This window comes from Centroberyx affinis, unplaced genomic scaffold (genome assembly GCF_046629955.1).
Source record: "Centroberyx affinis isolate AG114_WGS23_722 - 3 ecotype Tasmania unplaced genomic scaffold, CSIRO-AGI_Caff_v1 ptg000423l_1, whole genome shotgun sequence".
Lineage (NCBI taxonomy): Eukaryota > Metazoa > Chordata > Actinopteri > Beryciformes > Berycidae > Centroberyx > Centroberyx affinis.
In genome coordinates, this window is record NW_027279088.1 from 369,162 (window position 1) to 392,758 (window position 23,597).

A 23,597-nucleotide genomic window follows, 5' to 3' on the forward strand; every position below is an offset into this window, starting at 1 on the left:
CTGATAAGAATTTGACAATTAGCCTACAAGTGAAAGAGAATTTAACATGATGTATAGAAATATTCTATAACATAAATGTGTGTTTTGTAAAGTTTACAATCACTGAAGAATATAGGAGGTAAAGTACATTGGATTTGTGCATAGGCTCATCTCATCATAGGCCAAGATACCCATGTACTTGTCATACCTGTATTCAAAGTAGCAATCACTTTGAATGAATAAGAGGAATCTTTCTTTCATGATCCATTGAATGCCGTGCTCTCTGTCCAGACGCTGCAAAAGTCAGTGAAACAGACTCATCAAATGAAGCCTCTGAAGCTACTGTGCAAAGATTTCAGCTCATCCCCAAAGCACAAATCAATTCAACTACTTGAACAGGTAAATTAAGACATCATCCACTACTCACACAGACAGTGTAGTGGTTGTCTATCGGGGGGCTTCTGGCCAGCACTGCAGGGTCATCAGTGAGTTGTGATTTACTGCGGTGAAGCACTGACCTGATCCTTCTGGAGACACACTCTGCTGCCTCACTCACCACCTCAAACTCCCCGGTCTGCTGGTTGTACAGCAAAGCCTCTGGGAAAGACTGGGTTCACAGACAACCAGCTTAGTTTCCATTACATTTACAGAGAGAACTATTATTAGATGGTGATAGCTATTCAGTTGTTGTTAAAGAGATAGAAAGGAGAGGTTTTGTCAGTAATAAGACAAATCTATATATTTACCGGCAGACTCAAGAAATCATTGAAGAAGTGTACCAGTATATCATCAGAGGCCAGACAGTGTTCCTGTAAACATACAAACTAAGGAAATGAGTAAGCTAGTCTAAGAAGCATCAACTAGAAGAGCCAAATATGCTGCAAAACTTAAATTTGCTGTAAAAGGTTTGAAAAGGTGATGGCATTTCAATGACAGTGATGTGTACTCACAAAATTGCTAGCAGTAAGATGAGGAAAATCTAAGACAAACACAGAGATAAAACTTCAGTTACTAAACCATTGTCAATTGACCGTATAGTTAAGATTTCTTAATGTACTACTCTTACCTGTTCCAATCTCTCCACACATTCTCTACCTTGTAAATACCCAAGGAGTCTAGGTTCGTACTGTACTACAAAGTTGGTTGTCCGGTTCAGAGTGAAAGTCGAGCTAAGCAAGCACATTTAGACACATTCTACCAGCTAAAGCAGGTCACCAAACCTTTCATTGTAATTACAGACACACTGCAGGTTGCTATGGAAGTGGACTCTTTTTCAAAACATAGGGGGCGGTAAAAGTTTAACTAGAGAAGAACAGAGAACCACTTACAAAAGTACAAGTTGGTATTTCTCCTTGTTGCAGGAAACCTGAGAAATACTTCCATTCTGTATTTTTTTGTCAGATTTCCTTTTATTGTTACCACTTAAAGTAACTATTATGCAGGCCAAGTGGAATCAGATGACACTTTGTGTAGTTCACAAGAAATGGTAATGTTACACCACTGGATGGCGCCAAATGGTAACAATTGAATTTAATAAGTAGATCGCAGTGGAGATCAAATATAAAAAAGGAAAAAAAGGATGTATATTAAAAGGATGATTTCATGAAAGGCAATGACAGATGGCAGACACATATGTAAAAAAAACTTTATTTAAAACTATCTGAAAACACTGTACACGAGTCATGAGTGAACAAGATATAGAAGACACTGGTAAAACGTTAGAATCTCATACTGGAATTCAAAAGAAAAAAAGAAAAATATCATTCTGTACAGTAGATCAGTTTGTAGGGGAAGAGTACTCAACAGTCAAGTTCAGTCATTGTATCTGCTGGTGAGACTTCTTCCACATTCATAATTAAAAACACACAAGTAAGTACTATTGAAAAAAGGTAGGAAAAAAAAATCACAGTACATAGATAGGCACAAAGGCACAAACACACATTCACGGGCACAGAGAACTTGCTCTTGAGTACTGGCAACAGATCAGCTTCCTTGCTTGTTGCCAAACCTTGCCTTGACCATTAGAAGTAAAATTGCTGACTTCGGATCAGCATATAAGAATCAAATTCACCCTAAGGAAAAACAAAACCTAAGGAAACTCACAGTCTCCTTAGGTTTCGCTTGCTTTGAGCGCTTCCTGGAAGTAGTATGTCCTTCTTGTTGCGGCGGCCTGCGGACCGGCTGCCACACTCTCTGGAGCCGTGGAAAGCGCACAGGCAGGCTGTACAAAACTGGAAACCACAGTCGGCTCTGCTACACACGCCTTCCCTCTTAACTGAGTGACACCTTGCTGGATGCTGGCATCGCGGGCACGGCTTGAGGCACTCGTCGTTGAACAGGGTTTTGGCAACCTGGTTGGAGATCAAAGCAATGATTTATTTATTTTTTTATCCCTTTTGGTTTTAATGACATGAAGTAAATGCTTGTTACAATAACATGTTTAAATGTAAGCTTCCCCGCATTTTCCCTTTTACAAGCTAAATAAGAAGAGCTTTTGCTCTTCGTTGTATAGTAATTAGTACATCAACATTTTTATTATAATTTTTGAGGAGATTTTCTGTCTTGTGATTTCTTAAACTCACCTGCAGGAACTTCTCCTGTTTGCTGCTGCTACCTGAGTGTGAAGCGCTGTGTTGTAATGGGGTTAAAGTGCGTTTTCCTGATTGTGGGGTGCAGTAGCTGGAGGTCCTGGACTGGGCCTGGACCGACTTGAGGACCGACCTGTTTAGCAGAGTCAGCCTGGTCTCTGCATCAGGGACGTGGACAGCACCGCCAAGCTATAAGACAACAAAATAGATTAGGAAGAGTCAGTACAACTGTGTTTATTGCTAGGCTTTATCGAGCTTGACAGGCTGGATGACAGTGATGCAATCATTAAACTGGATAATAGAGGCAGACACAGCGCTATAGGTAACACGAGGCAGAGTAAGATTGGTATTTCTCATTGCTTTTCAGTACATCTGAGCGTGGTTTCACAGCAGTAGTGACTAATGGCAAATCGCCTACCTCAAGGGCAGCCTCCACTCCATTTAGGTGAAGTCTTCTCCTGCGGCTGGCCTGCTTGTCTTGCTGGATGATTTCATTCCAACTCTTGCACACCTGACCAAACCTGCCAAAACACCAACAAACACATGAATGAGGCCCTGAGCACACCTTCAATAGTAATTCTGCCTCTGTGTGCTTTTCTGCAACATTAATTCAGTAACCTACTAAAGCGAGTTCAGGCAAGTTTCTACAAACCTGTGAACATTGCAAAAGATTAAATTGGTTTCCTCTTGAACAATACTAAGAATTATACATGCTTATATAATCTTGTAATTCTATATCATATAATTACATGTACAATTACATATTTTGCCTTGACTACTGTAATGCCCTGTTCTTGAAGCTTGCTTCCAAGATTGTCCATCTAGAATGCTGCACAATTTCCCTTATTGGATTTGATTAATTTTTGTGTAGTTTTGTGAAAGGTTTTTATTGTCAATTGGACCTAAAAACCCTTTGGGAAGTCATGAAGTTGTATTGAATTATTGATGTAAAAACACAAATAAACATATGATGATGACGTGAATTTGTATAGCGGTAGTGAGACCTCAGTTTTGTGAAAACATTAACTCCTCACCTGAAGACGTCCTCAGAGGACAGGTGGCCAAGTACGACAGCCAGGATGTGCCTGAGGTGCCTCTTCTTCAGTTCTGTGAGGATGTCCACCTTCCCCAGGCCCATCTTCCTGCCGATGAGCCCTGCCAATGGCATGGTAGTCCTGAACGTCACTGGGGTCTCAGCCAGCGCTGCTGCGGACTTCAGTTGTTCCTCGAAGCTTGGGCTCTGGTCGACTAACATCTGGGCCTTCCGCTGGCACATGGCATGGACCAGCTGCAGAGCTGGGGTCAGTGAGAGATTGACTGGGGTTGTCCTGAGAGGGGTGATATCTCGGTTAGCGAGGGCTGTGCTAAGAGGTGTTATGTTATCTAGCTTGGCTGCGGTTGTCCGAAGAGGGGTGACATAGTCTTGCTTGGTAGAGGCCACGCCAACAGGGGTCATGCTGTTGCCTAGTTTGACAGAAAAGGCCCTGAGAGGGGTGGCACTGTCAGCAAAAACCTCATCCTCCTTAGAGAGGCTGTGGCATTGATAAAAATGTTCATGCTTTCTGTCTGTCAGATCGCTGTCTGTACGAGCTTGACTGATATTTCTGAGCTCTTCCTCAGACTGAGAGCCCCCCTCTTTAAGCGTGGAGAGCCTGTGCTGACGCTGCAACCGGGAGCGCCGTTTTATCTCTGCCAGATGTGGGGTTTCACAGTTTCCTCTGGAGGCTGAGCAGAGCAGTAGCTCCTGGAACGAGCCATCGTGGTTCACCGACGAGTCCTGGGATTTCTCAAGGGTCAGGGAACTGAAACCACTGTCCTCAGACACGGACCTGTTTAAGGGTTGGGAGTGAGTGTTAATACAGGTGACTTTTGGTCAAACATATGGATTATCTGTGTTTTATTTGTTGTTTCTCCTGGCAAATTTTTACAAAAAAGTTATGTCAAAAAAACACCTACCTGTTGTATTTGGGCGTATGTGTGGATGATGGTGTGCTCAAGACACTTAGACTCTCACAGAGGTTAGCTGCCACACTGTTGACTGGAGTTTTACAGTTTTCCTTAGACAGAGCAGGCAGGAATTTGCTCAAACACGGGGTCTCAATAGTAAGTTCGTCAGAGGATATAATGCTCTCATTGAGATCTGCATCTGAGAGGGAAACCTTCCTCTCAAAATTGGAGAGTTCGCCAAGGTTGTGTTTACCATCTTCAAGAGTGGAGGTCCTCACCTGAGAGAAGAAGAGGCGGCGTTTCCTACCAGACAGCAGCACATCCGACTCTGATTTTAAAGTGCTTGATGCTAAAGCCCCCAACATCACAGTGTCTGGAGAGTCAAAGCATGCATTGAAACAGTGCTCAGACCTGGCACTGCGGGAGGATTCAGTCCTTTTAGTGCATGGTGATCTTGTGTTGTCAGTTTTGACATCCGTGGCAGATTTACACATGAGAAGTCTGCGTCGCAATGAGGCATCTCTCTTAGATACTTTAGGAGTTTCACACCAGCCAGCCATCAATGGCTGATGTACCCCCCTGAAATCTTTGTCCAAAAATCTGACTACTTCTTTGGTCCTCTCCTTCTTGGGGGTGACAGACAGCTGTATGTTCTCTTTAGGTGTTTCATGGAAAACTTCTGAAGACAAGGACCTACACAGGTCATACTTGGCTCCACTGGACTTTCTTGGGCTGCTGAATAAACCAGAGTAGCCACTGTCAGAGGAGACTCCATAGCAGTGTCGATCTTTGCAGCTCCCAAGGTAGACCTCTAGATCAGGAGTGCACTCCATTATCCTCTTCCTGTGTGCACTATTTGCCCCAAACACTGTATTGACTAAAAGGTAGTAGAGGATGTCAACTGACCTGCAAGACAACAACAAAAAGTTAGTGAAATTACTCAAGCATAATAGACAAACATGACACTTCAAAAGCCAAGCTAGCATTAGGGTTGCAGTCTAGCCAGTTAACTTTTGCTAGTAACTCAATATATACAGCACGACTACGAGTAAAGTTTTCGGAGAACATCAAATTATAACTTTGGATAGTCACCACACTAGACACATACGTAGCTAAGCTAGCTTAAATGTTGCATGTTTTGCCAGTTCTTGTTTCTAGTTAGGTGCTGTCATCTTGGACTCACTTTATGACAGAATTCGAGGTAAGAGTCATGCAATACGAAATGTTGTCTTTTCTGTGAATCTGTCGGTGTTTTTTTAGCGGACCGATGTAACGTTAGTTTGTGAAACACACCAATCGCCAATAAACTCAGCTGGTTCAACAAAAAACAATCTCAGCTGTTCCATCAGCGTTGCTATGTGAGCGCGTGGTGTTGATTTAAATCCCCGTCGCGTGGTCTCAATGATGCCGCTATAAACTGAGCTGTAGCCGCCAAAAGGAAAAGCCAACCCTGGCAACTACAGACAGACCCCCGGGACTTCATTAAGACTATCATACACCAACACCCGCTGATGGCTACTAATAATGTCAACGAGGGTGTCTGCGAGACTCTTAAAACACAGTTTTCATTCCGGTTAGAATGACAAATACATTTTAAAATTAAACGTGAAGATGAAGGTCTACGTGAATGGGCTAATATCTCACCGAAAAACGGGGCACTAAGAAACCGCAATAGCTTTTAAGACAAATGAAAACGAATAAAAGATTTAAAATTAACTGCATTAAAGACCTTCCAAGGGCTAGTGTTTCGATAATAAAATCGACGGCATTTTAAGACATTTTCAGGATATGCATAGGTCCTGGTTGTGCTATCGCGCACAAAACATTTGTGTAAAACACACAAATGTCACCCAAACAAGATATGTTTCATAAGTATCACACGTTACGTGTGAAAATGTATTATAACTTACTCAATATACTTTGCATATATCTAGAGCTATTGTGATTCAGCTATTGGATGGAGAGATGGGAGTTTAGCAATCTAAACTCCCTTCAAAAATCTGACAATTTAACATTCTCTTGCATAATGATGAACGTACACATCCACAACGAACATGACTTACGACCTTTACGAATCGTTAGGATCCACTCTTCAGCTCGGCATACATCCAATACAGCAAGTACCCGATATTTTAACAAATTCAGGCAACTTGACTAGTTAAGGTCAATATTAGCTAGCTTTCTTACAAAAAAAACACAGCCACGGCTACGTAATTGGTTCTCTAGATTGCATAAAACAATTGTACTTGGCACCAAAGAGAAATAACAAACAAAAACACTTACCTCTAGATAAAAGCGGGTCAAAGGAAAGAGTGTGGCGCCCAGTCGACAATCTTGTTTCATCAGGTCCAAATTCTAGGCCTCAGCTTGCACCCCCTAGCCGCTCTTTCTCTGTCCTAGCTACATGTTCCTCAACAAGCGTCTAGCAGCCACGTTTTCAAATTTGGAGCCCACAGTGGCTCTTGTCACGTGTTTCCGCTTCGGCGTGCAGCTGGCCTTCCGCGAGATGTTACCATAGCAACAGACCTCTTGCAGATGAGCGCTTTAGCCAGACAGCAACACAGGTAAAAATAACTTTTTCTAACTTACTTTACTACTCCGTAAATAGGAAGACTGGTGTTTCGTTACGAGAATGATGTCAGATGAACCTGCAGTTGTTATAGTTCCTCAAATTATACGCGAAGTTATGTCTTGACTCACGTTTAATCACATTATTGTTGCCCTTTTTACCCAGCTAACGTTAACTTTAGCTTCCTAGTAAGTTAGCTAACACTCAGAACTTGCCAACTAGCCAACTATTAACATAGCTGTTTGACCTGATAGCTGACTAAACTCATATATACTTTCATCCTACATCTTCTGTCTTTCCAGCCATGAGTGCAGAATCAGTTTCCTCACTTCTAAACCAAGAGACTGGCGTCTCAGCCACCGTTGACTATCATGGGAAGGTCCCTGTGGAGCACCTAGACTATGGCTACATTGAAAAATGCAAAGATGTGAAATACCTGGAGAAGATCTTGAGACTACTGAGGTGAAAGTCACAAATTCTGTGCTTGAGGTTTATTGAAGAGGCAGCGCTGATATTGTATGATGTATCAGGTGTTGTATTCCATTGTATTGTTTGGTGAGCTGTTTCTCACCTAAAGAATTCACTCCCCTCATCCAGCCACCATTCATTCATTCATTCACATTTACTGTCCCCATGGGGAAATTTGCCTGCATTATTGGAAATGGAATACATATCACCGATCAACAAGTAACACAGTACATTATAACACACAACCTGATAAGAGTGATTGAATATATGGCTGTCAGAAAGTAGATTGTCACCACACATGTAATTCTAAACATTTGTCTGAAAGATGTGTGATTTGTTCAACCACTCATTCAGTGAAAAATAATGTTATTTATGTCAAAGGTCTGGAGACGAGGGCATTTACCCCCATCTGATCCAGTTCTGTGAGAGTTACCTGGAGAGACTGGACCCTAAGAGCCGAGCTCTCAGAAAGGAAAACCCTGTGGCCACAGCAGCCAGCCTCTCTAAAGATGAATGGAGCCAAATCATTGACGAGCTGAAGGTAGTCCACACACTGTAGTGTAATGTTTCTTTCATAAATCCTGCTGAATCTCTGCCACCTCTTCTCTATATATGTCCATATATCTTCTCCAGTAATCTATCAGCAACACCATGACATTTATTGTTTTGTTCTTTACAGATGTGGCAAGAAGAAGCCAAAGAGACTGAAACTTCACTAAAACAACAGTTAATGTTTCATGACATGGAGAATGAAAATATGCCACCTGTACGAGGCTCCAATTGCTCTGTTCCACTCAGTCAGGTAAAGCCTGTCTCTAACAGTATACTCGGTTGATTGGTTACACAAAAAAGATACTCAAACAAAGTCTGATTTCATCACAGAATTCAGTTCCAAAAGAAAAGAAGAATTCCTCAAAAAGCGCTCTCCCACGCAGTTACCGAGAATGGGACAAGTGAGTCATCTTTGTTTCTTCATGCATATTAGATTCAGAAGAAAGAACAAAGACTCTTACAAATGCCACAGGCACTGTATCTAAAAGATTTCACAAGTGTTTTAGTTTGTAGAAAGGCATTAGCCAGGCTCCTTTCATTACAAAGATGCACAGTGATTGAATCGTTGATGCTGTTCAGCTCCAGGAACTGTGGGATTATAGTGTCCATTCACAATCTGTCTCCATTCTCCTAAATACATTGCCACTCTGTTTTCAGGTTTGCTGTGGACAAAGCATGTGAAAGAATTGACGGGAATTTGGCCAAAAAAGATCCACCTGTCGTCATAAACTCTGGCCATCCCAAAATCAAGCCCAAAGTGAATGCATCATGTAATGTCTTCTGTATAGCATCTATTCATGTTTTGGCCATCGCAAAGCATTAAGTATACTTACGTTGTGTGTGTGTGCAAAATGTGTGATTTCTCTTATAATACATCCAGCACTGACACACCAGGAGAAGATCCTCCTGGCAAACCGTGAAAAGGACAAAGGCAACGAGGCTTTCAGAGCAAACGACTATGAGGATGCAGTTGCATACTATTCCAGGTCAGACCCTTTTAACTTGGGGCTCTTAAAACTCATTTATTACAGCAAGTGTTTCATATGGCTCATGGGGATTTTGTCTTCTCGCCTGGCACTTAACGATCACAACTTCTATCTTTCATTAAGAATGCACATTGAGGTCCGATTTAATTCCCATTTATTGTACCTATAACCCGTAGCGAAAGCGTTTGTCCATTAATCTCATTGTAAAGAGAGGCCCGTTTCATTTCTGGCCTTCCATTACAGGAGCCTGTCCATTATACCAACTGTGGCTGCATACAACAACAGAGCCCAGGCAGAGATCAATCTGAAGCACTGGCACAATGCCATGAAAGACTGCCAGAAGGGGCTGGAGCTGGAACCAGGCAACATGAAAGGTGCTTTCATCGTTAGTAACATGTTGAAGATAATACATATTATCTTCATCAACGATAATGCATGTAATGCTTGTAAATAGAAATATGATTGCAATGTTTAAAGTATTTACAATATATGGCACCATTTCATGTCACCACAACCTCAAAAATCAATTACTTTGTTTTGTATTTTTACTGCAGCAATGCATTACATTAAAATTTACAGTGCAGTAGCATACAGTAGGATCAGTGTATTTACAGTTAGCATTTATTTCTGATCATCAGCCCTGCTACGCCGTGCCACTGTGCAGAAAAACATGGGCAACTTCCAAATGGCTGCTGAAGACCTGAGGACTGTGCTTCGCGAAGAGCCGCAGAATGCTGCAGCTACTGTAGGTGACCCAGCCTCAAACCTCAAGCCCCAGTCTGTCATGTCAGTAGCCTATTTGTCCACTAGGTGTCATTGTATTTTTCTGAGATGAAGGACTTTGAAAACAGATTCCAGCTGCTGTAAATATGAATAATACCATGTATAGTCTATCAAATCAAATGGAGAATAATGTAGCTCTTCAGTTATAAGGTAGGTTCAGGATGCTCACTGGTCACCTTCCTAGACACTGTTGTTATTGTTGTTATGAGTTGCTCTCAAAATCACACACAAGCCATTCAGTTAGGTTCAGTAATCTGTGGGTGATTGCTATATGAGTAAGAATATCACCACTGATTTACATTTGACTTTAACAGAAATGGTTTGGGTTTCCCCTGAAATTAAACGAATTTCAGTTAGTGACTGATAAAATAGGCTTTTTAAAAAAAATCCTTATGTTTGAATTTGTGATTTAGAAACTTCTGAGTGAAATTGATAAGAAGATAAGGGAATGCCAACCAGAGCAGCAAAGCAAAGGCAAGAAAATCCTCATCCAAGAAGTAGAGGAAGACGAGGACGAGAACAGTAAAGACGAGATAACGACACAACAGAATGGTGAGTTTGTTTGAACCTCTCCGTACACACTGCAACTAAATACGGTTGTCACTCCTCATTGGTTGCTTAATCCTGTCACGTTCACACAGTCCGGTTATTATTAAGGAGAGTGACAACCGAATTCCCAGTATTGACAACCGAATTTGACAGTGGATTCGGATAGTCCGTAGTGTGTACCAGAACCGGACCGGACAACTGGTAGTTACGTGGCGTAAGTCGCAACGCTCGTTACGTTACGTAACATTATCTCCGTTCATTTGAAAGAGACGGAGGTAAGTGTTGTGAGACAAATTTTCTATCCAGTCTGTTTCCTCAACATTGCAGTTGTTCCTTAGTTCTGCCGTTTTGGGCCCTAAAAGTATGAAGTTCATGCGGCTACAGTGGCGGTTGTTATGGATAAATTGACGCCTCTGGTTACTGGTGTTACTGGTGTCAAGTAAACTGAAAATACAGGCAATGGTAGCCGCCACATTGGTCTGAAGTAAGCGTTACTATGGTTACAGACATTCTTCGCAAGTGGGCCCGTACATACACTAGTCTACTAATTTTACTCCGCTCTGCTCCAGTGTACCAGACATGCGAATTCACTCTCATTCATGAATTCGTGTACGTAGCCGTATGTCCTTGGTTCACACACTCTAGACAAGCCAATGGCCCTTCATAATTCCCCTAATCAACCCAGAAATGTATCTAGAATCTTGTTAAACCTGTTCTACACATCCTGATGATTGTGATACTAAAGCAGTGCATCGACTACCAAGCCCTTATTTAGCTACAAAGGATTTGCCCTATAATCCACTAGTAAAATCACTCATTTCTCATGGTGTGTCTAGAACCTCTGAGGAAGCTTCAGCCTATAGGGAACAGTATAGGGAAGTCATTTTCATCAGAAACTAGCTGTCTACCCTGCTGCTGAGAGAGGAAACCCCCTTGTCCCTCTGGGTAACGTGACATTTCATAGTGTGTGTCTGTGTGCGTGTGTGCCTGTGTGTTGTTCACCCCACCCCCACCCAGTGCCTTCGTAATTCACTGTTGAGAGCGGCTGCTTCCTGGAACTCCCCCTTTCAAGTGGCTCTGTGCTGTGTGTCCAACCCTCCCCCACAGTGATGTAACAGCTGACTGCATCCTGTGGGTGTGTCTCCCCCTTCTCTCTCTCTCTCTCTGTCTCTCTCTCTTTCGCGCTCTCTCTCTCTGCCTCTCCCTCCCTCCCTCCCTCTCCCTTCCAGCTCGTCCGGTTGAACCCAGCCAGCCTGTGGGAGGAGATGAGAGCTCGGCCGCTCCTGCCGTAAGGGGAGACATGGGAAACGCTCAGAAAAAGCCCCACGGCAGAGGGGACGGGGGCCCACACAGCGAGTCCAACAACTCCCATCATGGACACTGGAGGAGCAAAGGAGGCAGCTCAGACAAGTACAAAGTAGCGCAGGAGTCTCCGGATAAGGTAGCCAACGGAACAGGCAAAAGGGGCTCGACAGCGTCAGTCCAGGCTGATCAGAGCAGCGGCGGTAAGGGAGCTTCGGCTGGAGGAAGCGCAGCAGGAACTGTCAACCTTGACGCCCCCTGTGGAGCCCTGCCCCCACCTCTGGCCCGGCTAAAGAATGAGGGGAACCTGCTCTTTAAAAATGGACAGTTTGCCGATGCACTGGAGAAATACTCACAAGCCATTACCGGCTTCACAGATTCAGGTAGGGTTGAGGTGTCTTCATGGTTGTTGCTGTTTGGTATTTTAGTCTTAGACTGTTGGTTGGTTAGTTACATAGTTTATAACAGTTTGGCTGATGATATGTGTTGGAGAGAAGTTATATATGTGCCACTATCTAACACCAGTGTGCCTTAAACATGCTGTGACAACAAACAAATGGCCTATCATGTAGTTCAATAGACTGATGTTCCATCACTTATCTCGCTCATATATGAATGAGTTGTATTGTTAATAGTGGTGTTTCACCATGAACACCTTTGATACATTTCCTGTAATTGGCCACTGCAATCGTAAATCAAAGGTCATGACCTTGCAGTTATAATGGAAGTGCGTCCATTTTATTTTTTGTTTCCTTATCACAGTGCAAAACAACAGTACAACAGAAATTCTCACTCCAGCCTGCAGTCCGCATCATTGTGATATGCAGTCTAAAAATGATGACAAAGTGTTCATAAGAGCTATCCAGGTGTTAGGACTGTTTGTTGGTGTTAGGGCTGTTTGTTGGTGTATTTAATGACTGGACCTAGAGGGACAAAGTGATGCGTCACAATGTGGCTGTTGTGGTGTGTATGGACAGTGTTTCTGTTTTAGCCTCAGCCTGGCGCTAAGCCTCTCAGCTCAGGTCTGTCCAGGTCACATGACTTCTAACCACTCACTGTGAAATTGAATCTGTGGGACTGCAGCTGTAAATCTCACAGAGAGAGAGAGAGCAGAGAGAGAGAATGGGTGCGTGATAGAGGGAGAGAAACTGCTGCTTGTCAAGCTCACCAGCCCATGAACACACTCTCTCTCTCTCTCTCTCTCTCTCTCTCTCTCTCTCTCTCTCTCTCTCTCTCTCTCTCTTTCTTTCTTCAGTCAGTGTAGTGTACGACTGTCATCATGTACTCACTGCCCACTGTGCCCCCCTACTGTGCGTGAAAGTGACTGGATATCATCCAGTGTCCATCATCTGACTGATGTACCAAGGGCTACATGTAATTCAGATAGACTACAGCCTAGAGCAGAGATGGGCTACATCCTTTGAAACCTTTTAATCTACTTAATCATATGTCAGTATGGTCTGTAAAAACAACCCTGGTATTTCCAAAAAAGGGAGTTTAAAAACTGAGTCATTAAAGTGTTGATGTCCAAGCTGTTTTCAAAGTCTTTCGCTGGGTCCCACAGTCATGACACATATTTCTGCTCAAAATGAGATATGGAAGTTTTCTGTTGGACACAGGTGATATGTAGCTACACCTACAATAGTATAGTAGCTTCTCCATTGATGGTGCCTGCTGTGTGAGGTAAATATATACTAACTCACCACAAATCATATTGCAAGCAAACACTCTAACCTGCTATTCTTCATTTCCATAAAGTCAGGATATATGCTGCCCACATGGGGCGTAGTGTAATCTGATTACTGACATTGGGGAATCAGTTTGGGGTCTGCATCATGCCCAGGTGGATCCCCTGGTCCAGATCTCCAACATACACCACCGTCAACAGTAATCTGACCGTGTGAGCAGTTGAGACATGGACACCACCAGCATCTACTATCACACTGTGTCATCATCCATAATCTAATTTGATCTGATGAGGTGCCATGTTAAGCTGGCTGTACTTATTGTATCTGAAGCGCATGTATGTGTAATATCTAGGCCCATCTGTCCTGCCCGCCTCAATGATAATGATAATGAAAAGTTGGGTGAACATCCTGTTAGGCAAGAGGAGAGAATGACAAATATGCAGTGTGTAGTCTGTGTGAGGGAATTATTGAACTCTCAAGAGGAAATGTCTCAGAGTGGTTTGACAAGACATTCTGTCTTTCAACTATGTCCAGGGACATGAAAACAGCGGTGACACAGCAATATAATGATATATTAGTGGAAAACTAGAGGTAGGCCTGCAGTCCATTTTGGGTCCCAACCAGAGTTTAAGAAACTGGGGTTTAACTTAAGCACAGGTCAAGGAGACACACTCACACCTCAGGTGACAAGTACAGCTCAAGATGGGAAATTTACTCAAAGCGGGAGAATGGTGTGTGAATACTATGTGGTTGAAGTACTAGTTGAAGTACTAGTTCAGTATTTCTATGGCAGGGAATTTATGCAGGAATGCAGCTTTGAAATAATCTGGGATTTATCAGTCTGAAGTCCAAGAAGAAGCTTTTTATGTTTTCTTACCACTAAGTGTTTGAGAAAGTCACACCCCCTAATGGTGACATACACACACAGAAAATGTCCTCCACTGAGACATCACAGGAACCGGTTATTGCAATGCACACACACACACACACACACACACACACGCATATACTGTAGTTACCAGGTATTGACACAATGGCACACACCAAACTTCCCATTGAAACCCATGTCCTTATTTGACTCCACTACCATGTTTCTACATGCCCTCTGTGTCAGGTCAGGACACATCAAGCAGCCAGATTCAGCCATTACCCTCTGAATATTAAATGATTCATAACACACAAGGGCTTTTTGAAGCCTCACTTCAGCATACCAAGAGGTTCTTCAGAGCCTATTTGGAGGGATGCCATGAGGGATGTGGCAAGCCACAGCGACAATTTCTGAGTTGTGTTTCTTATCTATGGTGTTTGTCTCTTTTTTGTGCAGGGATTGATAGTCCAGAGGATCTATGTATTCTGCATTCTAACAGAGCGGCTTGCTACTTGAAAGATGGCAACAGCCAAGACTGCATACAGGACTGCACAAGGTGAGACCAGCAGTAACACTCTAGGTTAGCCACATAACCAACATGAACTACTCTTGAAACTTTATTGCACTGTACAAAACAATGTTAAGGCGGAACCTATAAACTGTTTTGCAATCAAAGCAATAAACCAAAACCTTTGAGTCTTTATAGCAGCCTCATAACATTGTGTAAGTGGAGGGAGGAGGAATGGTAGCTCTGGGTGTGAACCCTGATTTGCAATTGTTTTCACTGACTCTTCCCTTCAGAACCCTCAGAACAGAGCTTTGCCTTCACGACACATCTGCCGTCTACTCACATCCTCCTCCCATTTCCTTGAAATATGTTTGTGTGGATGCCACCATTTTTATCTAGAAAGCCTTGTGATTTAACATACCTCAGTATTGGACTTAATAGTATATAGGTGGATGCTGATGTGGGTTTAACGATGTAGAATTGGGCATCATCTTGTTAATAGAGAATGCAGATCACATTCGAGCAGATTTCTGTGAACTAACATGGAGAAAAGAATGTGTTTGGTTTTGTCAGAGTTTATTGAGGTAGATTACCATTGTGTTTTACAACTTTTGCTCCTGAATATTTTCTGAGGGAGGATTTGCCAGAGGGTGTGTTGTAACGGATTTGAATTAATCTTTTTAGAAACAGTTTTATAAGCAACAAAGCCTTATTTGTTTTTCATCACGTAAGACACATGCACATATTACAACTTGATAAAACATGAGGAGACTTGAGGGAACTTCCTGAGTGTAAGCTTTTAATTGCTTTGCCTGTTTGCCTTAAATTCAGTTTCAGATGATCTTTAGTCAAACAGAAGGATTAGGTTGTGGGGCACTGTTCACCCAAGCATATACAAGCTGTTTCCATCTCCAAAAGCATGACATGTGGACACACATACACACAAATATACATACACAGGAGCACAAACACACATCCAGTCTTTGAAATGTATCGCACACAGTGACTCCCACTCAAGCAACGCACAGACGTTATTCTCACACAGCAGTGTCTGTAGCAGAGGCAGCAGGCTTGATCCTTTCCTCCTGTCTCATCACATCTATTAATACCAACCAGAGCCCTGGAGCTGCAGCCGTTCTCCCTCAAGCCCCTCCTGCGCCGGGCCATGGCTTATGAGTCCCTGGAGCGCTACCGCAAGGCCTATGTGGATTACAAGACGGTCCTGCAGATAGACATGAGCGTGCAGGCGGCACACGACAGCGTCAACAGGTATTAGCCTTCACCTCTCACCTCTCACCTCACCGTCCTTCAGCCGAGAGGCCGCAGAAGGCAGGGAGGTGAAACTGCAGAGAAATAAAATTGATTGAATGGGCTCTCCTGTTCAAATCCACACTTTTGAGTGGTAGAATGTGGCATTTGTCTGACCACAGCAGTGGCTGTTGTCCTGAACATTTCAACTTCCTCAGCTTCATGCACTGTGGCTGTGGCTGTCATTTCAGGTGTACTGAAGGAGACTGCTATAACAGAAGAAGTGTTCCTTCTATCCATATTAATTCTCAGTGACACTGACGCTGACCTTAGGTGTCTTGCTGAGTTAGATTTCAGAGATACATTTCCGCTCTTCTTCATTCAGCTAACTGAGGTCAAGTTTGAGACAGAGGCTTGTCTGTTTGACTGAGCTAGAGAGTCTTTTTCTACCCGCAGGCTTTATCACAGGATTAATGACAGATTTTGTTAGTATATGGTTGTCCAACCTCTTTTACCTTACACAGTCTTTTTATCATTTTTATCATTTCCATATTTTGAATCAGAAAATATGGATGCTCCAGAAAAGAAGCATCCAAAAGGAGCATAATAAATGAATTAGAAGACTAAAGTTAGAAACAAATGAACTGTACAAACACACACAGACGGAGTCTAATTAGTAGTTAACAGATTTAACTGCTGCTAACAAGCAGCTCTAGCTAGAAGCTAATTATGGCTCTCAGACTGTGTGTCCTCTCTCAGTTACGTAATAAGGAAACTCACCTGGGTGCAGCGTGTTCAGGAGTATCAGGGGATAATGGGCCTCAGTTATCAGCACAGAATATAGCTACAGAACTGAACAACACTCAAAAATGCACGCTAAGCATTCATAAAAAGTTACAGCCTTATTTGCATTTTAAATGGTTTCATTAAATATATATTAACACCAGTTTTCTTCTAAACTTGTTCATATCTTGCTTGTGTGTGTATGTGTTTGTCTCTGTTCATCTGGATATGCGTGCGTGTGTGTGCGTACATCTCAGTGTACATTCTTCTTGCGTATGTGTCCATGTATAATGTCCCATGTATCGACCGCTCCCTGTCCTCCTCCAGGATCACCAGGGTGCTGATCGAGCAGGACGGTGCGGAGTGGAGAGAGAAGCTTCCGGACATTCCCCTGGTGCCTCTGTCCGCTCAGCAGCACCGCAGAGAGGAGCCGCCCAGCGCCGAGGTCCTTCAGGCCCGAGCAGAGAACGCCGCCAGGGACGCAGGTGTGTGTGTTTAAAGTCACGCTCTATCACTGATTGACATAACACAATAATGATTCAGCCTATAGCCAGTTGATGAAAGCTTTTACATTTGCTGTTCTAAACACCCGGTGTCTGTTAAGTCTTTCCTGGGAAAAATCCTCTGGCGCACAGGAAGTGATAGGTTTCTGTCGGCAGTAGCAGCAGTTTGTTAGGAATCAATAGAAGAACCGGGATCGTTAGCATGAGCAGTGATAGCCACCATGGCTGAACAGACATAGAAAAGAGCGCCACCTACAGAAACTCAAACTGCATCAACAGAAAATACAAGGAAAAAGTTACATTACTGGAAGCACTGTTTGATTGACAGGTGATCTCTGGGAAGTGCAGAGCAGAAACACTACAGCAATGAGCACTTAGCAACAAAGATGTCACCAAAATCATACAAATATGAGATTACCATTTTAAGTGTGTTTAAGTGTGTGTGTGTGTGTGTGTGTGTGTGTGTGTGTGTGTATATATACAGTATACAGTATATATATATATATATATACATATACTTTATGGCTACAAATGCGCCCTTAGGACTTGACTATTCTTATTTGTCAGTTATAAAACACATATATATATATATATATATATATATATATGTGTATATATGTATATATATATACAGTACTGTGCAAAAGTCTTAGGCATATGTCAAAGAAATACATAAAGCGAAGATGCTTTCAAAACTAATGAAATGAAAAAGTTTCTGAATATCAAAAATTTACAATAAACAGTAGTCTACTGACACACTTATGCAGAAAACAAATAAACATCGAAGACTTCTAAGAAATTTATATAAAATATCTAGGGTGCCTAAGACTTTTGCACAGTATTGTATATACAGTATATATATATATGTGTGTGTGTGTGTTTTATAACTGACAAATAAGAATAGTCCAGTCCTATTGGCGCATTTGTGACCATAAAGTAGATTTCATTCTGAAAAAAACAGTAGAGGATTGCAAGAGCTGTGTGATTTGCAGCTTAGGTGTGAGGATTTATAGTTGCATTTTACACTACCATAATGCAACTTTCACTTCCTTTCATTCATTTGATGCTGCTCAATAAAAAGACATGACTTACATAAACTGATTTTCATAAATGGAAATCTTGTTGAAGTTTGATGGCGCACAGGTATGTGAATGGTGTGTGAGTGAAATGTCTGACTGACCTGAATATGGCTCTTAGTGCCGTGAAACACAGAACAAACTCACCTGTAGTTCACTTGTTCTTTACCACGCTTCATTTTAACAGTCCTGCACTGACTTTATTACAATTGGCGTGACTGAAGTTACACTGATGTTACAGATAGCACATAAGTGGCTTGAATTGTGATAGGAGTGACTGTGTAGTCATATGAAGTCATTAGTTTAATACTGATTCTTAACTCTTAATGTGTCACATGTCATCGCTTTCTAACTCATCACTTCATTTTATCCTACAGTAAAGCAGAAATGTGATGAAAATAATAGCTTTGCTGGGAGGGAAAATGTTAAGGTCATCACTGTATCACTATGGCACTGCATCGCTATGTAATCGCCATGATCTTATGCTGGCACAGTGTTTCTAATGCAAGTCCAATTCATTTCAACACCCACCCAGTTCATTCTAAGTACCTTCGGATAAGACAGGCTTGCTGTATACATTCATGCCTGATATTCATCACTATTCATCACAGAAGCAGGGAAATAACCTTCAGGCCTCATAGACTCTGAAGTGCTACCATTTATAATTGCAAGCACACGCCCACACACACACATATTCTCTTTCTCTGTCTCTGTCCCTAGCTCTGTCACTCATCCCCTGAGATGGGAGGGAGATACTAAAGGCCTAATCTTAATAAGAGTGGACCTGTCTCTGCTGTTCCCTGACCATGCAGTTTCTCCAGCCCCAAGGCTGCGCTGCAGACGCTATTTTTAAACTCTAATGGAAGAACGGAGCCGCTGACACTTTTTTTCTTCCCAGAAGACACTATTGAGCACATTGATTTGCCCTCAGTCCACACAGTGACTGATCGCTGACTTGACTTTCATGCCTCATGTCCAGCTAGCCTTGCATTAATTTGAGGGGTTTAAACCCCCTGGCTTTATAACACAGAGAACGGGCACATTCCCCTGTGTGAGGTTTTCACAGAGAAAGAAAAGGGAGCTCAATTAAATTGCATTGCAAGTGTTGTTGTGGATTCATTACTGTTCTGTTGAAAAGAGAGAGATTTAACAGTAGCCCTGGGAATAATGAAATGCAAAGTGAAAGGAATGTAACCGAATGTTTACTTGCACAATTGTTCTTGGTGTGAATAATTAGTAATAATCGCCACTCAGCTCTTTTCTTCTTTGTTTTTTTTTTTGTCTTCCAGCAAGGAAAGCAGAAGTGCGTTTCACATCGGTGAAGCAAGAAGGGAATGAGTTTGTGAAGAAGGGCCAATACCAGGATGCTCTGGGGAAGTACAGTGAATGCCTTAAGCTGAAGCCGGAAGAATGTGCTATCTACACCAACAGGTGAGAGGCCCTGTCACACCGTCAGGGCTGTGGTCACTTTCACTTCTGCCCAGTCCCCACAGAGAGGGAACAGTAGTCTTTCAATATCTCTTTTTTATCTCTTTTCTTTTCAATCGGGTAATTTCAAACTGTGTTCATGTTTAAATCTTAAATGAAAGACCATTCATGATTGGGTTGTGCTGGTGGCTTAAAGCATTTGCATTCCATACCCTCTTATTCGCTTATATTTTCTGTCACTTTTCATGGTTTGTTGTCTAAAAATCATCTAAAAGTCCCTTCATCAGTTTGACTAAATTGAAACAGACTGATAGATTGTCCCTGACCGTCATCTGTCCAGTAGTGCATGCAGCGCTCTAGCCACCTTCTAATCCCATCCATGACGTCAGGCAGTCAGTCAGCGATACCAAATTAGCATGTATTGTTGGTAAGGTGGAACAGAATAGCCGAGGATCAGGAAACAGCTGCCGGCTTCATCAACAACACTGTGTTTTCCCCTTTAGTCAGGACTCCAGTTATAGCCAGTGGCATGTTATCTTACATCTAGAGAGATACACAGCATGCATAGTGTATGCAGCAGGCAGGTCTGACTTCATTCTCTCTCTCTCACTCTCTGCCCTCCATCTCTCTTTTCTCCCCTTTCTTCTTTCTCACAATAGTAGGTGGATTGTTCACCGTGTCGCAGAGGAAACACTGTGCTGCTGACATGAATAATTTGCTCCCATTGTGTGTGTGTGTGCATGTGTGTGTGTCTTGTGCTGTGATGCTGAAAGAGCTTGTATGCACAGCCACACCAGTGCAGAGTAAACACCGGTCTTACTGCCACACACCTGTTTAGACACAGAGGACAGAACTCAAAATGAATTCATTAAGAAAAAATAAACGTAAAGTATCGGAGATTACTTCAATTATAGTCTATGAATTACAAAGTGGTTATACTTTAGCTACTAGTGACAAAAATGAAAATCACAAAATAGATATGTTAGGTGACGTGTGTGTGTGTCCGCAGAGCCCTGTGCTACCTGAAGCTGGACAGGTTTGCTGAGGCCAAGCAGGACTGTGACGCAGCACTGAGACTGGAGCCAGCCAATAAGAAGGCCTTCTACAGACGAGCCATGGCCAATAAGGGCCTCAAGGTGAGGAGAGCTGGCCACAGCCGAAGACCCTCTGCCTAGGGAGAAACATGTTCACACTGAACAGGAGGAGGATGGAGGAGATGCAAATCACTTTTTTATGTGTTGATATGTGAATGAGATAGAATGCAAGTGTAGTATCTATATGCTGTATTTTCCCAACCAGGGGGCTGGCCATATATTGTGTGCATATGTTCAGGTATATTTTGTGTCCCACCATCAGGACTACCTGGCGTGCAGCTCTGACCTGCAGGAGGTGCTGCAGCAGGATCCCAACGTGCAGGAGGCAGAGAAGGAGCTGGAGGAGGTGACAGTGCTGCTCAGACAGAGCCTGGCCAACGCCGCCTCACCGGCCAAACCCAGGAAGACCGTCCCCATCACTGAGGTAGCAGCACTAACACCTGTTTCCAGTTTTCATGTTTTCACATTTCATGTTTTAATTTAAATCCTCTATGGGTTGAGAAAACTCTACAACCTTTGGGTTTATGAAACCTTTAAAACCAAGCGTTTTAAAAACCAACTAGATAAGCTCATACATGTTTTTCAAGTTTTGTTGCTGATAATGATCATCTCTAATGATGATCATAACTGCCTGTTTTCTTCAGGTTTCCTTCATTCATTTGAAGTGTCAGTGTATTGACATATGTGCCATATACACAAACAGACCTGCCTGCTTTCCTCAAAATAGAAAGCTTCTTCAACAACACTTCTCTCCTGTCCTTTCTGACTTGGAAAATCATAAGGAAAATCTCCTGTTTCAATCCACTTTTAACCCCATCGCCTCTGTTCGTCTTTTTCCTCAGGTCGAAGGCGACGAGGAAACGGCGGCTGTTCCCGACTCGGAGAGCCACGGCGGAGGAGCGGACGTCACCGGCAACCTCCAGCCGACCAACGCCTACGAGTTCGGCCAGGCTCTGAACGCGGCTCGCAGCAGGGGAAACACGGCGGCCTGTGCCGACCTGCTGGCCTCCACCGCCCCGGAGACGCTGCCCCGCTTCCTGAGCACCCAGCTGGACGGACACACCGTCGGCTTCATCATGCAGGCGCTGGACTCCCACCTGCTGGAGAAAGACCCCAACCTGGTCTACCGACACCTCAGCCACCTGCACACCGCTGACAGGTTCTCGGTAAGACGGGGGGGTTCTCTGTTGTTTTTTGGGGGGTTTTCTACCACATTTTTCATCCTTTACCGGACTGATTTCCTGGAAATAGATTAGGATCCTAGGTCCGGTTCCCAAACTGGACCATGAGCAACATTCTCTGTCCAAACAATGTTTTGTAGTCCACTAAAGGCTTGAATCTGATAGGTATGTAGAAGGCATGCTGAAAGTGAAATGGCATTACATTTTGTATGATTTTACAGTACAGTCACTCCTACAAGACTTAACCGCTATCACTGTTTCTGCCAGGAAATGGTGCTTAAAAGAGATTTCTGTACTTTTGTCAAGAATTTTGGACATTTCAGGCGCTGTTTCAGTTAGACTGAGGAGCATGTCAGGTACTTAAGATATGGACTTGAAAAACTTGTTCCTACTGTGATCTTGTTGTTTTTATCATTACAGTGGACAGCAAGTAAAAGTTGCCAGAAATGTATCTGGAAGCCACATATAAAAAACCCTGGTGACCTACAGTAGGTCTAATAATTTCCCCCATTTGACCAAATAATATCATCTTGCCGGTCATCAGTCATCTCTCCACTTTGTGCCCAGAAACAGAGTCGATACAAGCGGGTTTGGGAGTTTTAGTGTTAAATGATATCAGCCCCTGTGTCTGCCTCTGCTGCAGCTCATCAGGGTTTTAGTAAAACCGCCGCCCCTGACGAGACTGTCCTGTTTCTGCAGGTTGTGCTGATGCTGCTGGAGAAGGACGAGCGTCGCCACATGACTCAGCTGTTTGAGCATCTGTCCGCTGCGGAGAGCACCGAGTTCACTAAGAACGATGTTCAGAACCTGGCCAACAAATATATCTGACCCCGCTCCCCCCCCCTCCTGCTCCCTCCTGCATGAGCTACCACTACGACACTTCGGATCTATGCAAAACACGGCACAAGGACTCAGCTCACAAGGGCAGGAAAGCTGCAGAACGTGCCCCAGAGCAATACTATGGACCCGGAACACATTCATTTTACTGGTCTCTGCTGTATATTATCTGATCACTGTATGTTTCAGCAACAATATAACGAATATATATTTTTCTCTCCAAAACATTTTGCTATTCAGACATACTTTTGTATTACCACTAACCATTTGCAATGTATGACAGATTGATGCGTAGGGTCCAATGTTCAGGTTGTGCAAGGCTACGGGCGAGTGTTTCCCCTACAGGCAGTTCCCTTCACTCAGGACAGGCTCCTGTTCCCAGAATTCAGCTCAGTCCTCCTGGTCCTTGAACCCTGTGGAGGCTTTGTTTCCTATCAGTCAGCTGATAAGGAGGCTGCAGTCAAAGCTGCTCGGCTGGCACCGGCCAAGGTCGGATAAAAGCTCTTGAAAATGATATATTCAATGCATGCTGAATATTACATAGGAAAGCAGGAATTAATGTAATTTGCTACTGAGCTGGACTATAATTAAGCTATTCCTTGCTGACAGAGAAAAACATAAGATAAAGTTTTATCATATGTGTCCATTGTCTATTTTTAA

The 23,597-nt window shown here is 43.0% G+C and overlaps 2 protein-coding genes across 2 annotated transcripts; one reads left to right on the plus strand and one right to left on the minus strand.

Moving 5' to 3' along the window:
• Positions 1-1,812: 1,812 nt before the first annotated feature.
• fbxo43 (F-box protein 43) lies at positions 1,813-5,347 on the minus strand. The gene is made up of 5 exons (XM_071516674.1): positions 4,524-5,347; positions 3,602-4,396; positions 2,986-3,088; positions 2,562-2,756; positions 1,813-2,330 (listed from the first exon to the last, which is right to left on the minus strand). The coding sequence occupies exons 1-5, from the start codon at positions 5,345-5,347 to the stop codon at positions 2,079-2,081; spliced, it is 2,169 nt and encodes a 722-aa protein (XP_071372775.1). The 3' UTR covers positions 1,813-2,078.
• Positions 5,348-7,387: 2,040 nt separating this feature from the next.
• spag1b (sperm associated antigen 1b) lies at positions 7,388-23,594 on the plus strand. The gene is given in 18 exon segments (XM_071516678.1): positions 7,388-7,545; positions 7,933-8,092; positions 8,231-8,353; positions 8,434-8,504; positions 8,761-8,873; positions 8,984-9,089; positions 9,333-9,463; positions 9,704-9,834; positions 10,286-10,394; positions 11,651-12,106; positions 14,736-14,835; positions 15,904-16,056; positions 17,146-17,303; positions 19,687-19,828; positions 20,835-20,961; positions 21,182-21,343; positions 21,762-22,085; positions 22,800-23,594. Coding segments are annotated over 18 exon segments (2,853 nt in total). The 3' UTR covers positions 22,929-23,594.
• Positions 23,595-23,597: the final 3 nt, after the last annotated feature.

Coding starts and splice junctions, on each gene's coding strand:
- fbxo43 (XM_071516674.1), bottom strand. CDS start 5,347: ATGGAGTGCACTCCTGATCTAGAGGTCTACCTTGGGAGCTGCAAAGAT. Junction 4,397..4,523: donor CATACGCCCAAATACAACAG/GTAGGTGTTTTT, acceptor ACCCTTAAACAG/GTCCGTGTCTGAGGACAGTG. Junction 3,089..3,601: donor TCCTCTGAGGACGTCTTCAG/GTGAGGAGTTAA, acceptor GTGTTTTGGCAG/GTTTGGTCAGGTGTGCAAGA.